Source organism: Bos mutus, chromosome 8, assembly GCF_027580195.1.
Source record: "Bos mutus isolate GX-2022 chromosome 8, NWIPB_WYAK_1.1, whole genome shotgun sequence".
NCBI classification, from domain to species: domain Eukaryota; kingdom Metazoa; phylum Chordata; class Mammalia; order Artiodactyla; family Bovidae; genus Bos; species Bos mutus.
Window position 1 is genome coordinate 103,520,868 of NC_091624.1, and position 21,658 is coordinate 103,542,525.

At 50.8% G+C, this 21,658-nt stretch overlaps 1 protein-coding gene across 2 annotated transcripts in view; it reads right to left on the reverse strand.

Moving 5' to 3' along the window:
- Positions 1-229: 229 nt before the first annotated feature.
- FAM167A (family with sequence similarity 167 member A) overlaps positions 230-21,658 on the reverse strand; it is a 31,522-nt gene continuing 10,093 nt past the window's right edge. For both annotated transcript variants that reach the window (XM_070376151.1, XM_005886683.2), the window contains 2 exons: positions 16,838-17,635; positions 230-3,233 (listed from right to left, as the gene is read on the reverse strand). In XM_070376151.1, coding sequence (XP_070232252.1) covers positions 2,970-3,233; positions 16,838-17,209 — 636 coding nt within the window. In that variant the 5' untranslated portion in view covers positions 17,210-17,635 and the 3' untranslated portion in view covers positions 230-2,969. The remainder of the gene's footprint in view (positions 3,234-16,837; positions 17,636-21,658) is intronic.

Sequence of the window (21,658 nt, forward strand, 5' to 3'; positions counted from 1 at the left end):
AATTTTGCATCCTGAGCTGGGAAGCTCTTGATGGCATCACCACCAAATAGCCCCCCGTGAGGGAAGGCACCAGGAAGGACAGAGAATCCTGTAGCTCCTCTTCCCTCCCCACCCTCTTCCCCACTCCCTCTTGATCTCCCTCATTCTTTCTTTCAATTCAGTGCTTGGCCCTGTGTGTGCTGTAACAGGAATAAGGTAAAAGGAAGCACATTTCTCCTCTTTATAAAGATGTCCTTTTGAAATATTTTAATTTCACTTTTGCTAACAGCAATATAGAAACAATCATAAAAAATAAAATTATAAATTGTCCATCGATTACATAATAGCACTTGGTATTGCTACAGGGAGGAGGTCCGGGGCAGGGTCAGGTCATCTCAAGCCTGTCCGGGCTCCCCAGGCCTCTGGGATCACTGCTGAGTCCACGAAGGTGTCAGACATTGCCCTGCTTGGCAGTGTCAATGCAGACTTTGAGTTTTACACCCAGGGGTTCTTGGGGGTGTCAGAAAGATGGGCAGATAATGAGTAAAACTGCAACAGGACTGTATACACATGGTAGAGCTGGAAGGCTGCTCTGAGGTGATGAAGGTTAGGCTGGGACTGACTCAGACATCTCTTGACCACACGAGACAGGGACTTCACAGAGCCAAACTGACCTGGTTAGTTGTTTGCATTCACCTTGGAAATAGGGCTGCTAACAGATGCTGCACAATGAGTAAGAAAACACACCTGTCTTTTCCCTGGGCTTCTCTTCCTGATCCCCTCCTCCCTTATCCCAAAGTAAGATTCTTTGCGGATGAACTAAGCACAATATGGGGATGAACTAAACACAATAGCTCAGACAACTAACCTATTCCAAAAGGTGTGTGCCTTGATCTCAGAGAAAGGAATCATTCGGTTAACTGAGCAACTGAACTGCCCAGTTGACTCATCCACTGACTTGATGCCATTCAGCTAGATCACTCAGCTCTGGTTGATTCCAGCTTTTGCAGTTACTGTAATGACTGGTTTCTAGAAAGAAAAATAACCAGTTGGGCACTTTTCTTCCAGAATACGGAATGGGCTTGCCCGTGTGGGTTGGGTGTGTATATGGTCACGTCTCTGTGGAGTGGGTGTGAGTGTGTGCAGGCCAGCCTGATACCCCACGACCTCAAGGGTTCTTCTGGAGGAAGGCTGGCTGGTGTGCCTCTGCAGGGCTTGGCAGCATCTGTACAGAACCCCCGAGGGAAGGCGTCTCTGGGTTGAGGACAGGAGTGGGGCTGCCTGCCCTTCCACCGAGGCCTTCTCCATGGACCTCAGGGCCTCAGACTTCTGCCACTGCTCAGAGTCAGCTTGAAACAGATCTTGGCTATGTGGTTGTAGCATCTTTGAAGGAAGCATAAACCCTCTGGCTCTTAGAAATCACAAGGAAACACCAAATTATCCTCTGTCTAACCAGGGACCAATCATTTACAAACTCCTACTCCCAGCCCACAAGAGGAAACCAACCTTTCCCCAGCATGGGTCATGGTGTGTGTGTGCGTGCAAGTATGCATGGGCCTTGATGAAACTCTACAGGAGGACGAAGCAGGAAAGGCAGAGCAATAGGGCACCTCATGTCGATGACGGAATGCTGACCGCAAGCAGAATTTCAACTTGGGAGGTGACAGGGTTGAGTGAGCCAGAGAGTAGAGAGCTTGGCAGTTCATGGTTTGGCAAAGCCTTAGTACCATCTTTGGAATTCAAGTTCATTGATACATGATCTGTGTAGGCATTATCAATAATGATTTTAATTAACACATCCATATTCTACAGCCGCTAAAGAGCTGAGGAGCCTCGGGGGTAGGGGGCCTCCCCTCCACTAGCCTCTTTTATTCCTCTATGAACCAGAGGGCTTGGCTACAAGGATCAAAGACTTTGGGTCAAACACCCAAAACCCCAGGCACAGGGCAGTGCACTAGGTTAACTTCCTAAACTGTGGAGGGCTCAGTCCTCACCTTGCTGACTCTCCCACCTGTCCTTAGGGAGAACCTTTTAAAACCAAACCCTAAACCTCTGTCAAACTTGACTTACCCACTGGTTCACCATTTGGGCAAAAATCAAACAGTTATAAACAAGCTGGCCATAGGTTAGTCACAGTCTGATTCAGTTAAAGTTAGGTGTTTAAACCAGGCACAGAATCTCAGAGGAGGCTCAGGGAGAGCTTCTGTGGAGGGCACGAAGGTGACAGAGGTAACAACGTCAGAATCCACCAGGAGGCCTCTGCTGGCCCCCCAGGGAAGCCCACCCCTAGGCCCTCCCAATCCCAGGTTGTGGGGTGACAGCAAAGGGGTTCTTTGGAGGTTGGGACGGGTGTATGTGGCTACACGGGCGGGACCCCACATACTGGAAACAATTTACCTGGCACCTGTGGGGCCAAGGTCCAAGACCTTGCCCAGGGCACTGGTGGCAGGTGGGGCCTGCTTCCCTAAGTGCCACCTGTTATTCCTCTTGATTTTCCTTTGCTGGTGGGTCCCTGTTGAGGTTGCTGAGTCAGCCACTTAGGGTGAAGCGAGCCTCAGAGCACAGTGACAGTGTCATGGGCGCCACTGACGTATCTAATCACCTCCCTTCTGGGGTTCGGTGTCCTTGGGGAAGCCTTCTGCAAGAATCACAGCTTTGCCCCCCACCCACTTTGGGTTCCCAGGTCATAGCACCAGTGATTCCGGGAAACAGGAATCTGGGTTACTGAGTGGGGGGATGAGGCGTGTGCGTGGGGTACCGAGGTCTCACTGAACATCGGATGGAGCAGCCCTTCTGCAGGACTCTGGGTATTAAACCAGGGTCAGGCATGGGGACACTGGGCTCCACAGCTGGGCTCCGAGAGCTCTTGTCCCAGGGACACCCTGCCTCCGGAGAGACCCACTGGGGTAGCTGGGCCTCAGCTCCCTTCCTACATCCCCGGTCCACCTCCCAAGCCCTCGTTCTGGCTCCACCGCCCTGTCTAGGGCTTCTCAGCACAGAGAAAACCTGCGGGAGTTGATGTTCATCTTGGTGACCCCGATGAGCTTGAGTGGTGCAGAAAGACTGAAAGAGGAGGCAAGGGGAGCGTCGCAGAAGAGGTCGGACAGCTCGTCCCGCTCCTCGAGCTCGTAGGTGGCGTCGTTGAGCATCCGCCGGTGGAGGTCGCAGGTCTGTTCGATCTTCAGCTTGTGGATGTCACTGCGCAGGCGCATGAGCTGCCGCGCCAGCTGCTGGTCCTGAAGCCGCATCTCCATCTGCCAAGAAGAGCCGGGAGGGGAGGCATCAGCGCCAAGCTGGAGGCGGAGCTGGGGTGCTGCACAGTCCCTTACCGGCACAGACCCCGGTTAACAGACCTAACGAACGGCTTGCATCATCATTTGGGGACCCTTCCCTGGTGGCTCAGACGGTAAACAATCTGCCCGCAATGCGGGAGACCTTGGTTCGATCCCTGCGTTGGGAAGATCCCCTGGAGGAGGAAATGGCAACCCACTCCAGTATTCTTGCCTGGAGAATCCCCATGGACAGAGGAGCCTGGCAGGCTACAGCCCATGGGGTCGCAAAGAGTCGGACACGACTAAGCGACTAAGCATAGCACAGAGAGAGTAGCCTGTTCTCAGGTCAGGGAGGTGAAAAATCATAGAGTGAGGTGACAAATCAGGACACGCTTGCCGCACAGCCCTTTGCGCTAAGCTAGACACTGTGTCCAAATCCTTCTGGAAGGCGTGTGTGTCAGTCCTGGCTTGGAAGCATTTCCAGCTCAGTCTCATTGTTTACAAATGGAGTAAGGGTATAAAGAAATGCGTGGGAATGATAAATACCAAGTTCAGGAGCATGGTTACCTCTAGGCAGGACGGAGAGACTGCGATTGGGGGAGGTATTTGGGGCTTCAACTCTATTGATGCTGTTTCATATTATATGCTGGGTGGTGGGTATGCTGTCACCTTATTCTTTAAACATTTAAGAGTGTTTGCAATACTTCTTATTTCAAAAGAGCCAAGCATAGATACATGCTAATATTTATTGGATGTTTTCCTGTGAGCCAGGCACTGTTCTAAGCTTTCTGAGTAGGTATTAGTCAGCCCAGGCCGCCACACAAAATACCATAAACTGAGGGGCTTAAACAACAGACGTTTATTTCTCACGGTTCTGCAGGCTGGGAAGTCCAAGTTCAAGGACTTGGTGTGCTGAGTCAGTTCCCAGTGAGGACACTTCCTGGCTGACAGGTTCTTCCACCTTCTCACTGTGTCCTCACATGATGCAGAGAGAGTGCTCTGGTCTCTGTTCCTCTGTTAGGACAATAATCCCACCAAAAAGCTCTATTCCCATGATCACAACATCTAATCATCTCCAAAGGCCCTGCCTTCCAACACTGTCACACTGGGGCCTAGGGCTTCAACATATGAATTGGGAACGGGGGCGGGGTGGTGGGGGGCAGACACGAACTGGGTATGTTGATACGCAACACTTAATCTTCACTACAACTCTGGAAGTAATACCACCAACCTACTCACAATTTCTGGGCTTCTCAGACGGTGCTAGTGGTAGAGAACCTGCCTGCCAGTGTAGGAGAAATAAAAGACTCGGGTTTGATCCCTGCGTGGAGATCCCCTGGAGGAGGGCGTGGCGACCCACTCTAGTATTCTTGCTGGAGAATCCCATGGACAGAACAGCCTAGCGGGCTATAGTCCACAGGGTTGCAAAGAGTTGGACATGCCTGAAGTGACTTAACATGCATGCATGCACTCACGATTTCTAGATGAAGAGGCAGAGGCTCAGCAAAGTCAGTCCTCATGACAAGTCACAAAGCTCACAACTGACCGAGCTGGGATGAGGCGCTCAGAAGTCAGACTCCAGAGCCCAAACCTCTGACCTCTAAGTTCACCTCTTCAGGTAGAGCTGGAGTGTGGGGCATGGGACCCGTTTTGTGCCCATGACCTAGGAGAAGGTTCATGATATATTTAGTGGGTTTTTTTTTTTCTACTGAGGAAGAAATGGGATAACTCCTCACCTGGCCACACATTTACAGTTTCCAAAATTCACTTATAGGTTAACTTTGTTGGAACCATACAGCCAGCCCCAAGGTATCGGTGTGGCAGTTTGGTTGAATCCAGAGGAGTTTTAATGAGGTATTCAGTGTTGCAGCTTCGCTCCCGGGGTCTCTTCAGGCTTCTAGTGGAGTGTTTTCCATTAATGACACTTGGTCACTGAGGTCACCAGCTGCTCTTACTTGGCATGAGATCTGATTCCTTCTCACTGTTTGCTCTGCTCTGCTCACAAGTGGTTAATGTTTATGTACTTCTGTTTCTTCACACTCAGCTGTGTTGTTCAGCCAGTGCTTGGAGCCAAACTGATTTAGAAAGACTAACTGTGAGATTCCAGAGGGACTTTCCTGCTGGTTATGCAAATAAACGCTAACATTCTCACTTTTCCCTCTTCAGGCTTAGAATCAAGTGCATTGCCGAAAAATTAGTGACTCCACCAATAAGCATTTCATTGCTCTATTTTCTCTCTTTCATTGTTTGATGTACTTCTACAGATCTCTTTTATCCAGATTTTATAGATGAGGAAAATCAAGATAGGAAGTCTTGCTTGGGGATCAACAAAGTATTTAATGACCATCACCACCAAAGTATTTAACAGCAAGTTCATAGCGTCCAGTTCATCCGTTTACTTCTCAATCCTTGGGCATCACAACCCAGACGCATTGGCAATCAGACTACTCTAGTAGAGCCAAATTAATGATGGCAGGCTCGCCAGAGGGTGACTGGTTATTCATTCACTTATTTGGAAGCTGGGCTAGGAGCTGCCTAAGCCCTTCTGAAGGAGATGGGGGTCCAATTTTTCTGAAAGATAGTGCCAGCTCACGTCACTGCTTTATTTAACATGGTCTTCCCCTGGGTAGGGAAGATCCCCTGGAGAAGGAAATGGTAATCCACTCCAGTACTATTGCCTGGAAAATCCTATGGACAAAGTCCATGGGGTCGCAAAGAGTTGGACACGACTGAGCGACTTCACTTTCACTTTTTCACTTTCTGGGAGTTTGGCTTGAACCACTTCTTTTTTGGGTTTCCTGTAATTTGAAGATCGATCTCTTTGAAAGCTAGGAAGCCTATGGCTCAGATGTGAACCCAGAAACTGGCCTCATTGGATCCTCAATCTGAAAATATCCTCTAAAGTTGGAGAATTTCAGTTTCGACCAGGTGTTTGCAAGTCTCTGTGAGATGTGGTGGGCAGGGATGCCTGATGGGAGAAAGGGGCTATTTTTCTATGGCAAATAGATCTGGTCAAGAGTTTGAGAACAATTTAGGGTTGAAAAATCAGCTGAAAGAGGGGTGATAGTAAGGCATCTGTCCAATTTCCTTGGACAAGGTCACCTTGGTGGAGCCACCTGCCACCCACTGAGCTTGGAGGTGTCCACCTCTGCCTAGAAGGAAGGAAACTGCTTCCGATGGGGATGGTGACCTGGTCACTACCTTTGTCGGAGCCCCAACACTGGAAGGGGCTGGGAATTCTGTTTCCTCCACTGCCTTGGTCCTGAGGGCACATCGTCATGTGAACAGCCCATCCTAGGACTTGCCTGCAAGACATATTTTGTTGCGACTCCTGAATAGAAATCCACTATCTCACCTGATGCTCAAAGAAACAGTGTTTGTTCCAGGGCTTCAAGGAAAGCAGCGGTGCTGGCCCCATTCCCACCTCCTCTGCCGACCACAAAGGAGTTTTCCAAGGGGACTCCACACCTAAAACCCTAAACTGAGTCCTCAGTGAAGAGGTAACTTCACTGCAATCAAACCAAATCCATATAGAAACAAGTTTTATGAGCCCCTGAAGAAACCTGAGTAAAATGTGCAGAGCTAAGAGGCTGTTTCCCTCTCTCTAGGATTTTTTCAATTGTGTTAAAATACACAGAGCATAAAACCTTACCGTCTAAACCATTGTGAAGTGTGCAGTTCAGTGGCATTAAAAACTTTTACATTGCTGTGCGACCATCACCACCAACTATTTCAGAATTCTTTCCATCTTGCAAACTTGGAGCTCCATCTCCACTAATTAATAACTCCCCATTTCCCCTCCCTTAGCCCCTGGCAACTACCATTCTGTGAATCTGACTCTGGTTACCTCGAGTAAGTGGAATCAGTACATTATTTACTGTTTTGTGACCGTCATATTTCATTCATTCGAGATTCATCCACGCTGTAGCATGAGTCAGATTTCCTTTCTAAAGCTGATGTATATTCCACCGAGTGTATAGCTCACACGTGCCTTATCCGCTCATCCATGGATGAATGGGTGTCTGGGCTGCTTCCAGTTCTTGGCTCTTGTGAATGACGCTGCTATGAACACAGGTGCAGCAGGCTCTGAGTCCCTGCTTTTGCTTCTTTTGGGTGTAAACTAAGAAGTGGAATTGCTGGATCATGTAGTCATCCTAGGTTTAAGTTTTTGAGGAACCGCCATACTGTTCTCCGCACCATTTTACTGCAGTTCTTGTTTTTATTCCTGCCAGTCCAGAGGCAGGAGTAGCCAGTTCCTCTTTTAACTCTCCAGGAAATCACTAATGACCCATGAGACTCGTACAAAGAGACCTCACAGCAAACCACTTACACACGCAGATTCTTGTTTCCTGAGTTTCCTTGGCCGCCACCCTCCTTGATTCTCCCTTTCTATACCCCCCACGCTGGAGCCTTACCACTCATCACACCCCCTCATCTCATCAAAGAAAACTGGAGAAATCTCCATCCTCCTCTTGCAGATATTGTTGTTAAATTGCTAAGTTGTATCTGACTCTTTTGTGACCCTCATGGACTGTAGCTCGCCAGGCTCCTCTGTCCCTTGGATTGTCCAGGCAAGAATACTGGAGTGGGTTGCCATTTCCTTCTTCAGGGGATCTTCCCGACCCAGGAGTCAAACTTGAGTGTCCTGCATTGGCAAGTGGATTCTTTACACTTGAGCCACGGAGAAGCCCTTCCTCTTGCAAAGCAGTTTAATTACCACCTTTAGTTACATCTTCCCTCCCTTGGAGTTTCACCTTTCACCTTAAGAAATAACCAACCTCTCCAAATAAGATCATCTATACCATTTTTCTAAATTCCACAAGACATACGGATACCAAGGAGGAAGGGAGGCCAGGATGAACTGGGAGATTGGGATCGACATCTATACACTATTGATAGTATGTATAAAACAGATGATGAGGACCTACGGTATTTCACAGGGAGCTCTACTCAATACTCTGTAATGACCTATACAGGAAAAGAATTCTCAAAAGAGTGGATATATGTAAATATATAGCTGGTTCACTTTGCTGTATACCCAAAACTAACACAACATTGTAAAGCAACTCTACTCCAATAGAAATTAATTTTTTAAATCCCCTTTCAATCAGTTTGACTTAAGATAGTCAGTGGTAGCTTCTGTCGCCTGAGACCAAGCTCCATGACTGGTACAATAAGTTTTTCCTGCCCTCAAAAGAAAGAAAGAGAGAAAGAAACAGGCTCTCCTAAGAGCCATTCTTATCTGACTCAGAGAATCACACGTGTGTTGCCTGCAGCCAAGCACTCAGAGCAGCACAACCATTGCGACAGGGCCTGGGTCAGCGGCCACCCAGCTCCCCCCTCCCAACTTCAGTGCGTGTGCTTTCTCACCCCGTGGGAACACACCCTTTCACTATGCCCTAATTATAGGATTGCTGGAGTTACAGGCCGCGCCTCTGAGAATCCTGTAAGTATCTTTATCCCGCAGAGGCCACAGGCCACCCTGGGAGGGGGGACTACCAATCACATGTCCCACAGCTGAGCCTTTGCCAGGGCGAGCATTAAACCCACATGGATGGTGGAGTCACTGGGACCAGGTTTTAGGGCCAACGTCTCTGTCTTTTTAATAAAGGCTCAAAACCGGAAGGCCTTGCCCAATCTCCGTATTCCGTACCTAGAAGGACCTAGATGGTGGAATTCTTGCCTTTATTTGACCAGCATTGCTCAGCTCATGTGGCATATTACTTTTGATCTACTTGCTTCCTACAGTTCTTGGAAGGGGCATTATTCAGGTAGACAGGAAAAAAAAAAAAAATCCCAAGGTGATCAAGGACATTTTGTTCAATCCCTGTTTCTAAGGCTGGTGTCTAAGCTATTCTAGCCTCAGCTCAGCTCAGTCACGTCAGACTCTTTGTTACCCCATGGACTATTGCTCACCAGTCTCCTCTGTCCATGGGATTCTTCAGGCAAGAATACTGGAGTGGGTTGCTATTTCCTCCTCCAGGGGATCTTCCCGACCCAGGGATCGAACCCAAGTCTCCTGCATCTTCTGCAGTGGCAGGCGGATTCTATACCACTGAGCCACCTGGGAAGCCCAGCCTAACAGCTACAGTTAATCTTTGATTGATGCTGAAGAGAGACTGGGTATAAAGTCCAAGCCATTCTCTCAGAAACATGCTCCCTTCTCTATGGGACTTAATGCTGGAAACTTGGGAACAGTGTTTGTAACCTGTCTCATGATTTAACTAAAAGTCCGGTACTGTTTTAATCAGTATTGTTCAGACACACACTTAGAAGCCTGGATAAAACATGACTCATTATTTGATCTTGGCCTCTCAGAAAGAGCCAGAATCATGCTGTGAGGAAAGAAAGCAAGGCTTGTCACTGAAGTGTGCTGCTGGTCGGCAATCTCAGATGCTGGGAAAAATTTTTAAAAACTTTTCAGACACCCCTAGAAACCAAACTGTGTTTGTGAATTGATTTCCAGGAGATGCTATCAACTCGGGGAGAGGGTGGAACGTGTTTCTCAGCCTCCACTTACTCTGCAGCCCCCGCCTTGGGGCTGGGGCAGGTACAGGCTGGATGCCGGGTCTCCTGATGTCGGTGGCCGGGGGTGTGGGTGGGGGCAGGTACCATGGCTCCCATCCTCTGTCTGGAGGGGTTCCTCCGAGGTGCTCTCCTGATTCCCCTGGAGCCATTGTCTGCTGGGAGGGGAAGTCGGAGCAGAGCCCCGGGGCTGGGACAGAGAGCAGGAGCTGCTGCAGGCCCCACCAGGGACTCTCCATCACCAGTGGTGAGTCATACTCTACATACTCTATGATAAGGTCTTTGATTTTCAAACTTGGAAGGTCCCAGGCCAAATTACCACCTATACAGGTGAGGCTGACCTTTGAGAAGAATGTGGTGATACATTCTGCAGGCCTCCGGTCTGTACCCAGAGCCTCTGGGTTCTAGTCTGCTTTGATCTGAATCTTTGTGTCCACCCCTCCCCCAGATTCATATGTTGAAACCCTAATGCCCTATGTGCTGGTATTAGGAGGTGGGCCTTTGGGAGGTGATGAGGTCACGAGGGGTAAGGGCCCCTCATGAAGGCTTTTGTTGTTTAGTCACTCAGTCGTGTCTTACTCTTCATGACCCCGTGGACTGTAGCCTACCAAGCTCCTCTGTCCATGAGATCTTCCAGGCAAGAAAACTGGAGTGGGTTGCCATTTCCTTCTCCAGGGGATCTTCCCGACCCAAGGATCAAACTCACGTCTTTCATTGGCAGGTGGATTCTTTGCCACTGAGCCATCAGGGAAGGCCCATCATGAGGATGTTCTTATCAAAGAGACCCTAGAGAGTCCCCTTGCCCCTTCCATCGCGTGAGGACATAGCGAGAAGTCTTTAACTCAGAAAAGGACCCTCTCCTGACCATGCTGGGACCCTGATCCCAGACTTCTAGCCTCTGGAACTGTGATAATTGAGTATCTGTGGCTTATCAACCACCTAGTTGGAGAAGTCTTTAACTCAGAAAAGGACCCTCTACTGATCATGCTGGGACCCTAATCCCAGACTTCTAGCCTCTGGGACTATGATAATTGAATATCTGTAGCTTATCAATCACCTAGTTGGAGAAGTCTTTAAATCAGAAAAGGACCCTCTCCTGATCATGCTGGGACTCTGATCCCAGACTTCTAGCGTCTGGAACTGTGATAACTGAATATCTATGGCTTATCAATTCCCCTGCAGTGGCCGGAATGGACACAGACAGTTCGTGTCCAGCCCGTAAGGAGATGAGGGGCTCTGGCAGGTGATGTGACCCCCTCTGTGGAAAGGGGATGCTCGTCCCCTTCCCCTACCTCATAAGAGTGCATCCTGCACAGGAGGGAGCCCTGGAAACCGTACGCCCAAGAAAGGAATTCTGTGCCCGAAAGTGAGCGGGGAGAGAGGGGCACTGCTGCCAGGGGCAGGTGAGCACGCCCACACTCACCTCTCACCTGCACCAGCCACCTCTCTGCCTCCCTCCCGCTCTCTGCGCTCAGCCCTTTAGTCAAAAGGCCAGCGATCAGGTTTCTCCCCTTCTGCAAACCCTTCAAAGGTACAACCAGCCCTCTTGGCTCCCTTGCCTCTCTCCTTGCTCGGGCCCCCATTCTCAGCCCCTGGCCCTTTGAAGCAGTCATGCTGGGTCTGTGTCCCCTCTTTCAGAACCAACCCTTTCCATGCCAACATCCTCAGGCCCAGCTCAGCCCTTGAGCCCTTGTCCCCCAACTGTGAAGGGTGAGAGAGACTCCCACATTGGACTCCTCCTGCCACAGCACCTACACACGGCACTGGCTACCTCCCCATGCTCAATCACTCAGTCATGTCCCACACTTTGTGATCCCCTGGACTGTAGCCACCAGTGTCCTCTGTCCATGGAATTCTCCAGGCAAGAATACGGAGTAGGTAGTCATGCCCTCCTCCAGGGGATCTTTCCAACCCAGGGATCGAACCCTTGTCTCCTGCATTGCAGGCGGATTCTTTACTGCTGAACCACCAGGGAAACACCTTTATCAATTCTTTCAGTTCAGTTCAGTCATTCAGTCGTGTCCGACTCTGCGACCCCATGAATCGCAGCACGCCAGGCCTCCCTGTCCATCACCAACTCCCAGAGTTCACTTAAACTCATGTGCATTGAGTCGATGATGCCATCCAGCCATCTCATCCTCTGTCGTCCCCTTCTCCTCCTGACCCCAATCCCTCCCAGCATCAGGGCCTTTTCCAATGAGTCAACTCTTCGCATGGCCAAAAGTACTGGAGTTTCAGCCTCAGCATCAGTCCTTCCAAGGAACACCCAGGACTGGTCTCCTTTAGGATGGACTGGTTGGACTCTCAAGAGTCTTTTCCAGCACCAGTTCAAAAGCATCAATTCTTTGGCGCTCAGCTTTCTTCACAGTCCAACTCTCACATCCATACATGACCACTGGAAAAATCATAGCCTTGACTAGACGAACCTTTGTTGGCAAAGTAATGTCTCTGCTTTTTAATATGCTATTTAGGTTGTTCATAACTTTCCTTCCAAGGAAAGTTAATTTCATGGCTGCAATCACCATCTGCAGTGATTTTGGAGCCCAAAAAAATAAAGTCTGATACTGTTTCCACTGTTTCCCCATCTATTTCCCATGAAGTGATGGGACCAGATGCCATGATCTTCATTTTCTGAATGTTGAGCTTTAAGCCAACTTTTTCACTCTCCACTTTCACTTTCATCAAGAGGCTCTTTAGTTCCTCTTCACTTTCTGCCATAAGGGTGGTGTCATCTGCATATCTGAGGTTATTGATCAATTCTTTAGTAACAACTAAAGGGCAGTGTCTGGCCAGATTAACAGGACAGTCTTCCTCCTGCAGGAACAACAGGCAGAAAGCCCAGCTGCATGGAGGAGCCTTGAGTAAAGGTGCACTAGAGCTAGAAACCCTTGTGCATCTAATCTTATCTCAGCCAGCACCCAGCCTGGATGGCTCTGAGCAGCTAATTATTCTCACCACGCTCCGGGCATGGCTCCCTCCATCCCTGCTTTAGGGTTGTTACAAGACATTGCTAATAACAGGGGTCCCGTTCTGAGATCAGAAGAATTTTAAATGCAGGCTTTTCGACAACTCCTGGCCCCAGACTTGAACATCTGATGTGAACACCGGTACCCAGTACACAGAAAGAGATCTGGGTCCAAAGCCTGGAGATGCGGGTCTTGGCTTAGTCACACCCTTGTGTAAGACCTTGGAGAAGTTACTTAAACTCTCTGACTCTCAGGCTCATCATCGTTCTGAGCCTCAGTCTTCTCATAAAATGGGAAGAGCAAATACCTCCAATTCTTCTCACTTAGATACTGCATGTAAAAGTGCTTTGGGGACCATGAGATGCTTCCTAGGTGGGCAGGGTTAATGTGGGTATCACCTTCATGCCTCTCACCTCCATCCCCATCAGAAGATGCTCAGTGAGCCTGAACTGTCATTCGGCCATTATCATTCAGTGGCAATGGATAACACTGGCCTCAGAGGGCAGTGTGTGGACACCCTAGTCACATGCTTGTCAAGCAGGCAGCACAGGCAAGAGAAGGTTAACCTGGAGAAGCTGGACCCGAGCTGTGGCCACGAGGGGCCAGCTGGGTCCGCAGCTACAGGACTCCTGGCACAGCAGGCCTTACAGTTATTAAAACCTGGCAGGTTTCTTTTCCTTTTTCTAACAACCATAAACACCTTTTTGGCGGGAGGCTTTGTCTGTGGGGATCAAACACCTGCGTAAGGCTAAGAGAAAAATATCTGTTGATGCTCAGGGGTTCTTGCCACAAAGACAAGCACTTAGGAAGCTGGGGTTTTTATTTATTTATTTTGGTTTTAGTTTTGGCTCTGCACAGGCCAAGGAGACGATTTCTCCTTTTCCTTTATCCTTCAAGCTGGCAAGGGGAATGTTTTAGGATTGAAGGCAGAAGGGAGCATCTCTTTTTCTCTTGGGCTGTAAACTCTGGGGTCAGAGGTTTGTGACGTTCTGAATTCCAGGCTTAGCTAGAGGGCTGAGTCCCACAGCTTCAGGGCTATGCCCTTTCTAGCTGGCCCCTACCCCACCACCAACTCCAGGCTCCTTCGCCACCTAGTGAGGCTACTCTGGAGGTGGAAAGCTGGAGGCTCTGACCTCTGGCAGCGGGAGCAACCCGGATCAAGCCTAGTCACAGAGGGTCATTTCACCTGGCTCCGAGTCTGTCTTCCCAGAAAGCGAACCTGGGGAGTCAGAGGGCCGAAGCTGCCAAGTGCAGAGCTGACAGCCCTACCTGCCATGGCTGGGTGGCAACACCTCTCCTGGACACTTGGGGAACCAAAGGTCAGGTCTTGCTGGCTGGAGAAATAGTGCCAGCAGGGTTTTTAAGTATTCCCACCTTCCTTCTACCCACAATGAGTGACTCTGAAGGAAAACTCACTACTTGCAAGTCCCTGGGGGTGTCAGAAGTGCCTGAACTTGCCCTGCAGTCAAAGCTGAGAGGGAGGGCAGACCCTGACGGCGCTGCTAGGATCCTCTCTGGCCTTGGAAATAAACCAACATTCAAGCAGTCACTCTACCTTTGGACTGGCCTCCTAGGAGGCAGGCGTGGACCACCCATCCTTACAGACCCAACTTCACCTGCCTCCAGGAGGGTCAGCAATTGACAACAAGCACCTCACTCATTCCCTGGGTCAGGAAGATCCCCCTGGAGGACGAAATGGCAACCCACTCCAGTATTATTGCCTGGAAAATCCCGTGGACAGAGGAACTTGGCAGGCTATAGTCCACAGGGTCCCGAAGAGTCGGACATGCCTGAGCACGCACACACCTCACTCACTGCATCAACTGTCCCAGGATAAGATAGAGACCTATTCAGGGCACAAACCCACAACCGAGCCCAAACTCCCAAGCAACTGAGTTTGGCATTGAGTAGGGCAAACAGCCACATGGCTGACTGAATTGCAGGTTTTCAATTGGTTTCCTTGGCCACATCAAGAGAAAAGACCTATTTGCAAGTGAGCCTGACAAATTGCCAGAGAAAGTCCACCCAGGTATAGAGAAAACTTGACTCTGGGCTTAAAATAAAACAAAGGTTATTGAAACCAATTTTGAAATGACTATTTTTTTTAATGGGTTAATTTTTAATGACACCTTCAACAAGTTAACAGATGACAAATTAGGAAAACAATGACATGAAGTCGATGTTTGAGACTTAAAACCAGAGAACGGGCATGCTGATCAAATGTTCAACTCTGTTTTCAAGTCAGTCAAAGGATTTTATAGGTTGCCTCTGTTAGTGTTTAATCTTAGAAGCAGGCAGAGTTGCATGTTTCAGTTGGCCTTCTCCCCCATCTGCATTAGGGCTGCTCTGGCCAGACTTACAGTCTTCTGAACAAACTCAGTTCATAGACCACTCAGCGTGGGATGCTGTGACTTTAACTCGGGAAACCCAAGCCTATAGGGTAGATGCAGCAGGGACAGGGCTTAGGGCACAAGCCTGGGGGTCCTGGGACTCCCCTCTGAGGTCCTGTCTTGGTTCTCTGACCCCAGTCTTGCCTGCTTTTCAGTCCTAGATTCTCAAATTGTGGTCCGTGGACCAGCAGTACAGCACTACCTTGGAGCTTGTTGGAAATTCAGAATCAAGGATTCCATTCCTGTAGGATCAGAATCTTCATTTTAACAAGATCAGAATCCTTCCATTAGAGTTGCAGAGTCTCTGCATTGAGAGTTTCTCTACTTGCCACCTGAAGAGGCCTGCCTGATGACAGGGCCCTATGAGGGGGGACCCTCCTCACCCACGGCCTCTCTCCCAAAGCTCTGCTGTCACTGGTAAAGGCTGAGTTCACCACTTACTAGTCATATAATTCTGGGCAGGTCGTCTGACTCCTATGAGCCTCAGTTTACTCATCTGTATAATGGAGACACTAATAGCAATTGCAAAGGTCTGTTCTAGGATTCAAAGAGACCACAGTGTAAGGGCTGGACTCTCACCAATTTTGTTTTTCCCTCTGCCCCACCCTACACATTCTGTTGACTGCCTGCCGACATCTCTTGTGAAGTGACATTTTTAGGAGTCACAGAACAAAATCAACTGCCTTTGGAAGACACCGCATAGTACAGTGGTTAAGAAGAGCCAAACGACACAGCTTTGCATGCCTACCCCCTTCTCATATGCTGAGCGCCACCACTGATGGGAGTCTGCCATGACCATGGGCAGGAAAAGGGTTGAGCTGCTGGTCCCAGCTCCCAATACACGCCCAGTGCTCACACTTACTCCAGCTGGATGCCCTCTCACCCAGTGCATCAGCCACTCAGTCGTGTCAGACTCTTTGCAACCCCCTGGACTGTAGCCCACCAGGCTCCCCTGTCCATGGGATTCTCCAGGCAAGAATACTGGAGTGGGTTGCCATTCCCTTCTCCAGGGGATCTTTCCGACCCAAAGATCTAATCCGGGTCTCCTGAATTGCATGCAGGTGGATTTTTACATTCTGAGCCACCAGGGAAGCCTTGGTTTCTTGGCAATTTCCAGTCTCCGAGGCTCAGACCAAAGCCTTCACCCCCACCAGGCCTGATCAGCCATGTACCCCAGGCATCTCCCTATTCACCCCTCAATGTGCATAGAGCACTGCTGGGCTGAGCCCAAGCTACACAGCCCCACTGCCCAGCACAGCGCCGTGGGGAGAGTGGCTGCCGAATAAAGGATCACAAGGGCGGATGGCAGGATGACAGGGCTTCAGACAGGAAGAGGCACAGTCACAGTCCAGGAAGGAGCGCAAAGAGACTCTTCTGCCAGACCCGACTTCACCTGGCTCTAGGAGGATCAGCAATTGACAACAAGCACCTCACTCACTTCCTGAACCGCTCAGCTCTTGGACTACTCAGCGTGGAATGCTGTGGCTTCAGGGTGGCATCAGGAAGGCTGGGGACACCTTCAGAACATGGGCTCAGGCTCTCCATAAGTACCTGTGGTTGGGGGCTGATGGACACACAGACCACAAGGACCTACATAATAATGAGGCCCACCCTTGTCTGAATAGGAAGATGTGAAATTAGCAGGGGAATAGACAGAGAAAGGCTTCTTTTCTGGGGCTTCCTGAAGGGACAGCCACTTACTTACCAGTTCCTTCCTGAGCCAGGCTATAGCTTCGTCGATGCTCTCAAAGCCCTCCAGCTTGCCAGTGGGCGGGGGCCCGTCGTCCTGGTTAGCCCTCCCGTTAGGTGGGGGATGTGGCCTGAGTGCCCTCGTTCTCAGGAGCGAGGGTTCCTCCTCTGCAGAGCCCCGAGGCTCAGCCGCCGGCCTTGGGAAGGGCCACGTCTGCTCCTCCAGCCTGGCCTGCCACTCCAGGTAGGAAGGCCTGCGGGTCTCCAGCCTCAGTTTCTCCGTGAGGGCCTTCAGGCTCCGGAGGTGGTCATCTGGAGGTGGGGTTGTTCCTGCCGGCCCTTCTTCCCCACCGGCCACTTCTTCTACTTGGATCTGGGGCACAGACATTCTAGAACCTGCCCGGACAGCCAGACATGAGAGGTGGTGGAAGGTGCCGTGGGATTCTTGGTGGGCAGCAAGGTCGAGTCCTGCTCTGGAAGGGTCTCATCCAGTGGGGGCCGAGGCTCCCAAGGGCATCGCTAGGAAAGGCACAGCTCCAGGAGTCCAGAGGGGGCGGAGGGGACCTGCACAGTGTCCACTGGAGCAGCTGCCGACGTTCAGGGCTTAAGAGGCTTCCTGGAGTGCTGTGGGCGCCATGCTTTGCAAGAGGCAGGAACAGACAAGCATTAGCAGGGATCTTTGGGGGCAGCTTTGCCAAGAAGATCTCTCAGTGCTGGAGGGGCAGGCAGATCAGACGCCAGTGGGGATGCAGGATGGACCCCGTCCACTTCGCAGGAAGGGCAGGCGGCAGGAAGCTGCTGGCTGGTGTGGGACCTGCAGGAAGGATTGGAATGACGTCAGTGCTGACCCCTCCCTTGGACACAGCCTCAGGAGGGGACGCGGAGGCTCAGAGAGGCTTAGTGCCTGAAGTCGATGCAGGAAAGAATGGACTTTGTACCAGTGTCTTACCATTTAGGAAATGGTTCCACCCCTATTATCTCATTTAATCCTCCCTGTAAGTCTATAATTACTTATTTTTGTCTCCGTGTTATGCACGAGGAGTCAGAGTCTCCAGAGGTTACATGGCTCACCCAAGAGCTCCCAGTGATTAGTAAGGACGCAGGCTCAGGTCTCTTTGAGCTAAGGCTGCCAGCGGGAGGGAAAGGGTGGTCCCCAGGCAGCCTCTGGTGAGCCTTGGGTCCAGAGACCCCTGACTCCGCCCCACCCTGCCCACTACAGCCCCTTCCTAGGCTCTGGTTCCTCAGGGCGAGTCCTACTGCACACCCTCAGCTTCTTTCTCCAAGGACAACACCTTACCTCACCTCATCAGAGCAGGAAGCAAAGAAACCTGCAGAGGAAGAGCAGGCTGCACTCGGGTGGATGGTTAAATGGAGTGAGGCCATGACTCACCGTCTACAAAGATGGTTCTCACATTCACCTAATATGCCCACACAGCAGCACCTCCCGGGCTGGGGCTGCAGTTCTCTGACCTGACTTGGCCTTCCCACCCCCACGGAGGAGGTGAGAGCCAGGCCCTTGTCCCATCACAGGGAGGTAGGGAAGTAACTGAGCCAGAATCTGGCCCTGGGCTCCCAGCCTCCGTGTCCCACAGGGTGTGGGCAGGTGGAGGTGGGCCATCAGAGTGGGAGAGCTTTCACTTGGGCAGAGAAGAGGAGTCCTTGGTTTTCAGGGTGAGTTTTGAAAATTTGTGTGAGGGCGTGAGGTTGGGCAAAAGACTGAACTGGTATGGAACAAGGTCCAAGATAAAGCTTATGTGGGGGAAAAAAAAACAAGACATCTGCAGCCCGGAGAGGACACTTGGTATGGAAAAGGTGGGGAATGAAGAGATTTGTATTGACCTGGATGTGCCTAAGGAGAAAAACTGAAACGAAGAGTTGTGATTGTCTGTCTAGGGTGATGGGAACCAGGCATGGGGTGATGGTGTGAGGGCTGGGCCACTAGGGAGGCTGTGGGCCCATCTCCCACCTGGGCTTGGAGTTATTCAAGAGCTGAGCCTGCTGTCTCTCTGGATGGTTCCTGCAACCCCTTCCTGAGATCGCATCTGACCAGAGCGATGTACTGCACCTGGCTCCAGGAATAAAAAGAAATCTTTCCCCTGCTGATGGCAGAGGAACCTAGCTCTCAGCTCCAGTCACACAGATGAGAATCCCCTGAGGAACCTCCACAACATGAGTCCCAGGCCTGTCCCAAGGGTCCTGACTCAGTTAGTCTATAGCCAGACTCAGGCATCAACATATTTTAAAGCTTCCCAAGTGATCTGAGAGACAGATCTGAGTGATCTTGAGACAGAAGCATGAGACGGAATCAGATCGCTCAGCTGTAAGTGCTCCCAGGCTTGCTGAGCGTCAGTTTCCTCATCTGTAAAATGGAGAGTGACAATACCAGCCCCCTAGGCTTGGGACACTGGCAGAACTAAGGCTTGTGAGGACTTTCTGTAAGCGTAGCAGACCCTGCAAATGTGGGGTATTCTCATGGGGGCCTTCTATGCAGCCTCACTGTCATCCAGGCTTCTCAAGAATCTCTCCAAATCTAAAGACCCATTAGCCTCTGTCTGGGGGCCCTCCCAGGAACCATCCGCCTCTTTGCTGAGGTGCCAGAGTCTGGCTGGAGTGTGCCCAGGGTGGTTTTACCCTCCAGGGCATCCTCCACTGACAGACAAGCCCTGGCGATTTCCAGCGAAGCCTTTTAAGGAGATGAACCCTGAGATCTGTGAGCAGAAGAAGCTACTGGGACGTCTGTCTGCCTCCCTTTCTGCCGGCTGCACCCTCCCTGCAGAGGGAGGACCTGTTAGGAGGCGTGCTCCTTCTGGAGGGAAACAGCTCCGACCACTGTCATGTAGCTGCCTCCTGGGCGCGGGGAGCTTATTTTAATCAGCGGTTTCTGCATCAGTTCCAAGACGGTGTCAGGACGACTTGGCGGTGTCGGCAGGAGCGTCTGTGGGAGTCAGCCCGTGCTGATCCCTGATCAGCTGAGCGTGAGCGTATAAGGCTCCCCTGGTGTGTCTGTCTTTTCCCTCAAACCTCATGGCTGCCCTGAGGAGCAGGTGAAAAAAGTGAAAGTAAAATTCGCTCAGTTGTGTCCGACTCTGTGACCCCAGGGTCTATACAGTCCATGGAATTTTCCAGGCCAAATACTGGAGTGGGTTGCCGTCCCCTTCTCCAGAGGACCTTCCCAACTCAGGGATCGAATCCAGGTCTCCCGCACTGCAGGCAGATTCTTTACCAGCTGAGCCACAGCGGAAGTGAAGAGCAGGTGGTATCACCCTATTTCAAGAATGGGAAGATCGAGCTCAGGAAAGCTGAGGGACTTGGGTCAGCCTTCTCCAGGGGGCATAGGCCTTGGCGTCAGTCCCCCAGGGGCCCAATTCTGTGATCTTCGGCATGTGGCTTCAGACCACTCCGTGCTTCTGTGTCTTCTCCTGACAAATGGGGAGAATCAGGACTCCCTATGGAATTTGCTGGGCTTGGTGCAAAATGTAAAAGGGCACCTTGTTACAACATACTACGATTTTGGGACTTCCCTGATGGCCCAGTGGTTAAGATGCAATGCAGAGAATACGGGTTCAATCCCTGGTAGGGGAACTAAGATCCCACATGCCGCAGAGCAACTAAACCAGAGCCCGTGAGCCACAACTAGAGAGTCCATACACCACAATGAAAGATCCCATACACTACAACTAAGACCTGAGGGGTAGCCAAAAAAAAAAAAAGTACTAAGATTTTCAAGACAGGACAGCAGAGCATGAACCCAAGGACAGGGCTCTGTGGGGCTGCCCAGGTCCCTTGCTCGTGAAGCTGGCTCCAAGGGTAATACTATCAACTTTGTAGGTCATTCTGAAAACCAGGCAAGGTGACAAATATCAAGCCCTTAACAGTGCCTGGTCTACAGTAAGCCCGAGACAAAGTGACATTCGTTGGAGACTTGGCAAAGACAGAGAGTCCCAGCAGAGAAGCCAGAGAATGCTGCCAGATTTAGGACCCGGGACATCCAGAAAAACAAGGCTGGACGGTAATCCCTCCAGGCCTGGGCACGCCCCGCCAGGCAGCCACTGAGCTGCGGGAGAACGTGAAGTTCCTGAAGCAGAAGACAAGCCCTGGGGGCGATCAGCTCCTGTAGTAGTGACGTGTCAGCACCTGGGACCCACACCACACACAAGGACTGCTGTTCAAACACGCTTCTGGCCCGCTCTGGGCCCCTGGTGGCTGCTACAAAGGATGCCGTGCCAGCCATGAGCTAATGCTCCGGCTGCTGGGGAGTCAGGTGGGTGCAGCCCAGTCATGCGGCCAACATCTCATCCCAAGATGACCTAATCTATCCTCCTGCACAACTTCCAAACCTGCTTCCTAGATGGGCTCTGAGAGCAGGAAGGATGCTGAAGACCCATTCTCACTCATCTCTCTCTCTCTCTCTCATGGGACACTTGTCCTCTCTCTCTTTTTTTAATACTTATTTTTATTTATTTGGCTGTGCTGGGTCTTAGTTGCAGCGTGTGGAATCTAGTTCCCTGACCAGGGATTGAACCCAGGCCCCCTCCATTGGGAGTGTGGAGTCCTAACCACTGGACCACCAAAGGAGTATCCCCCGCCCGCCCTATTGCCCTGTGTTTTCCCAAGGAAGTCTCAGTCACTCTCTCCAGCAGTCTGGATCCCCAGGCTCCAGTCTGCTCCTTCTAGTCTGGGGTTCTCCACTAGAAAGGACTCATTTCTTCTCCGTGATTCATAAACCTTTCCAACACTGAATCCTGGGCCCTCTCATGGCCGTTGTGACTTTGCACAAGCTGTTTCCCTCAGCCCAGAACACCCTTTGCTCCCTTCCACATCTCAGTCCTCAGGAATT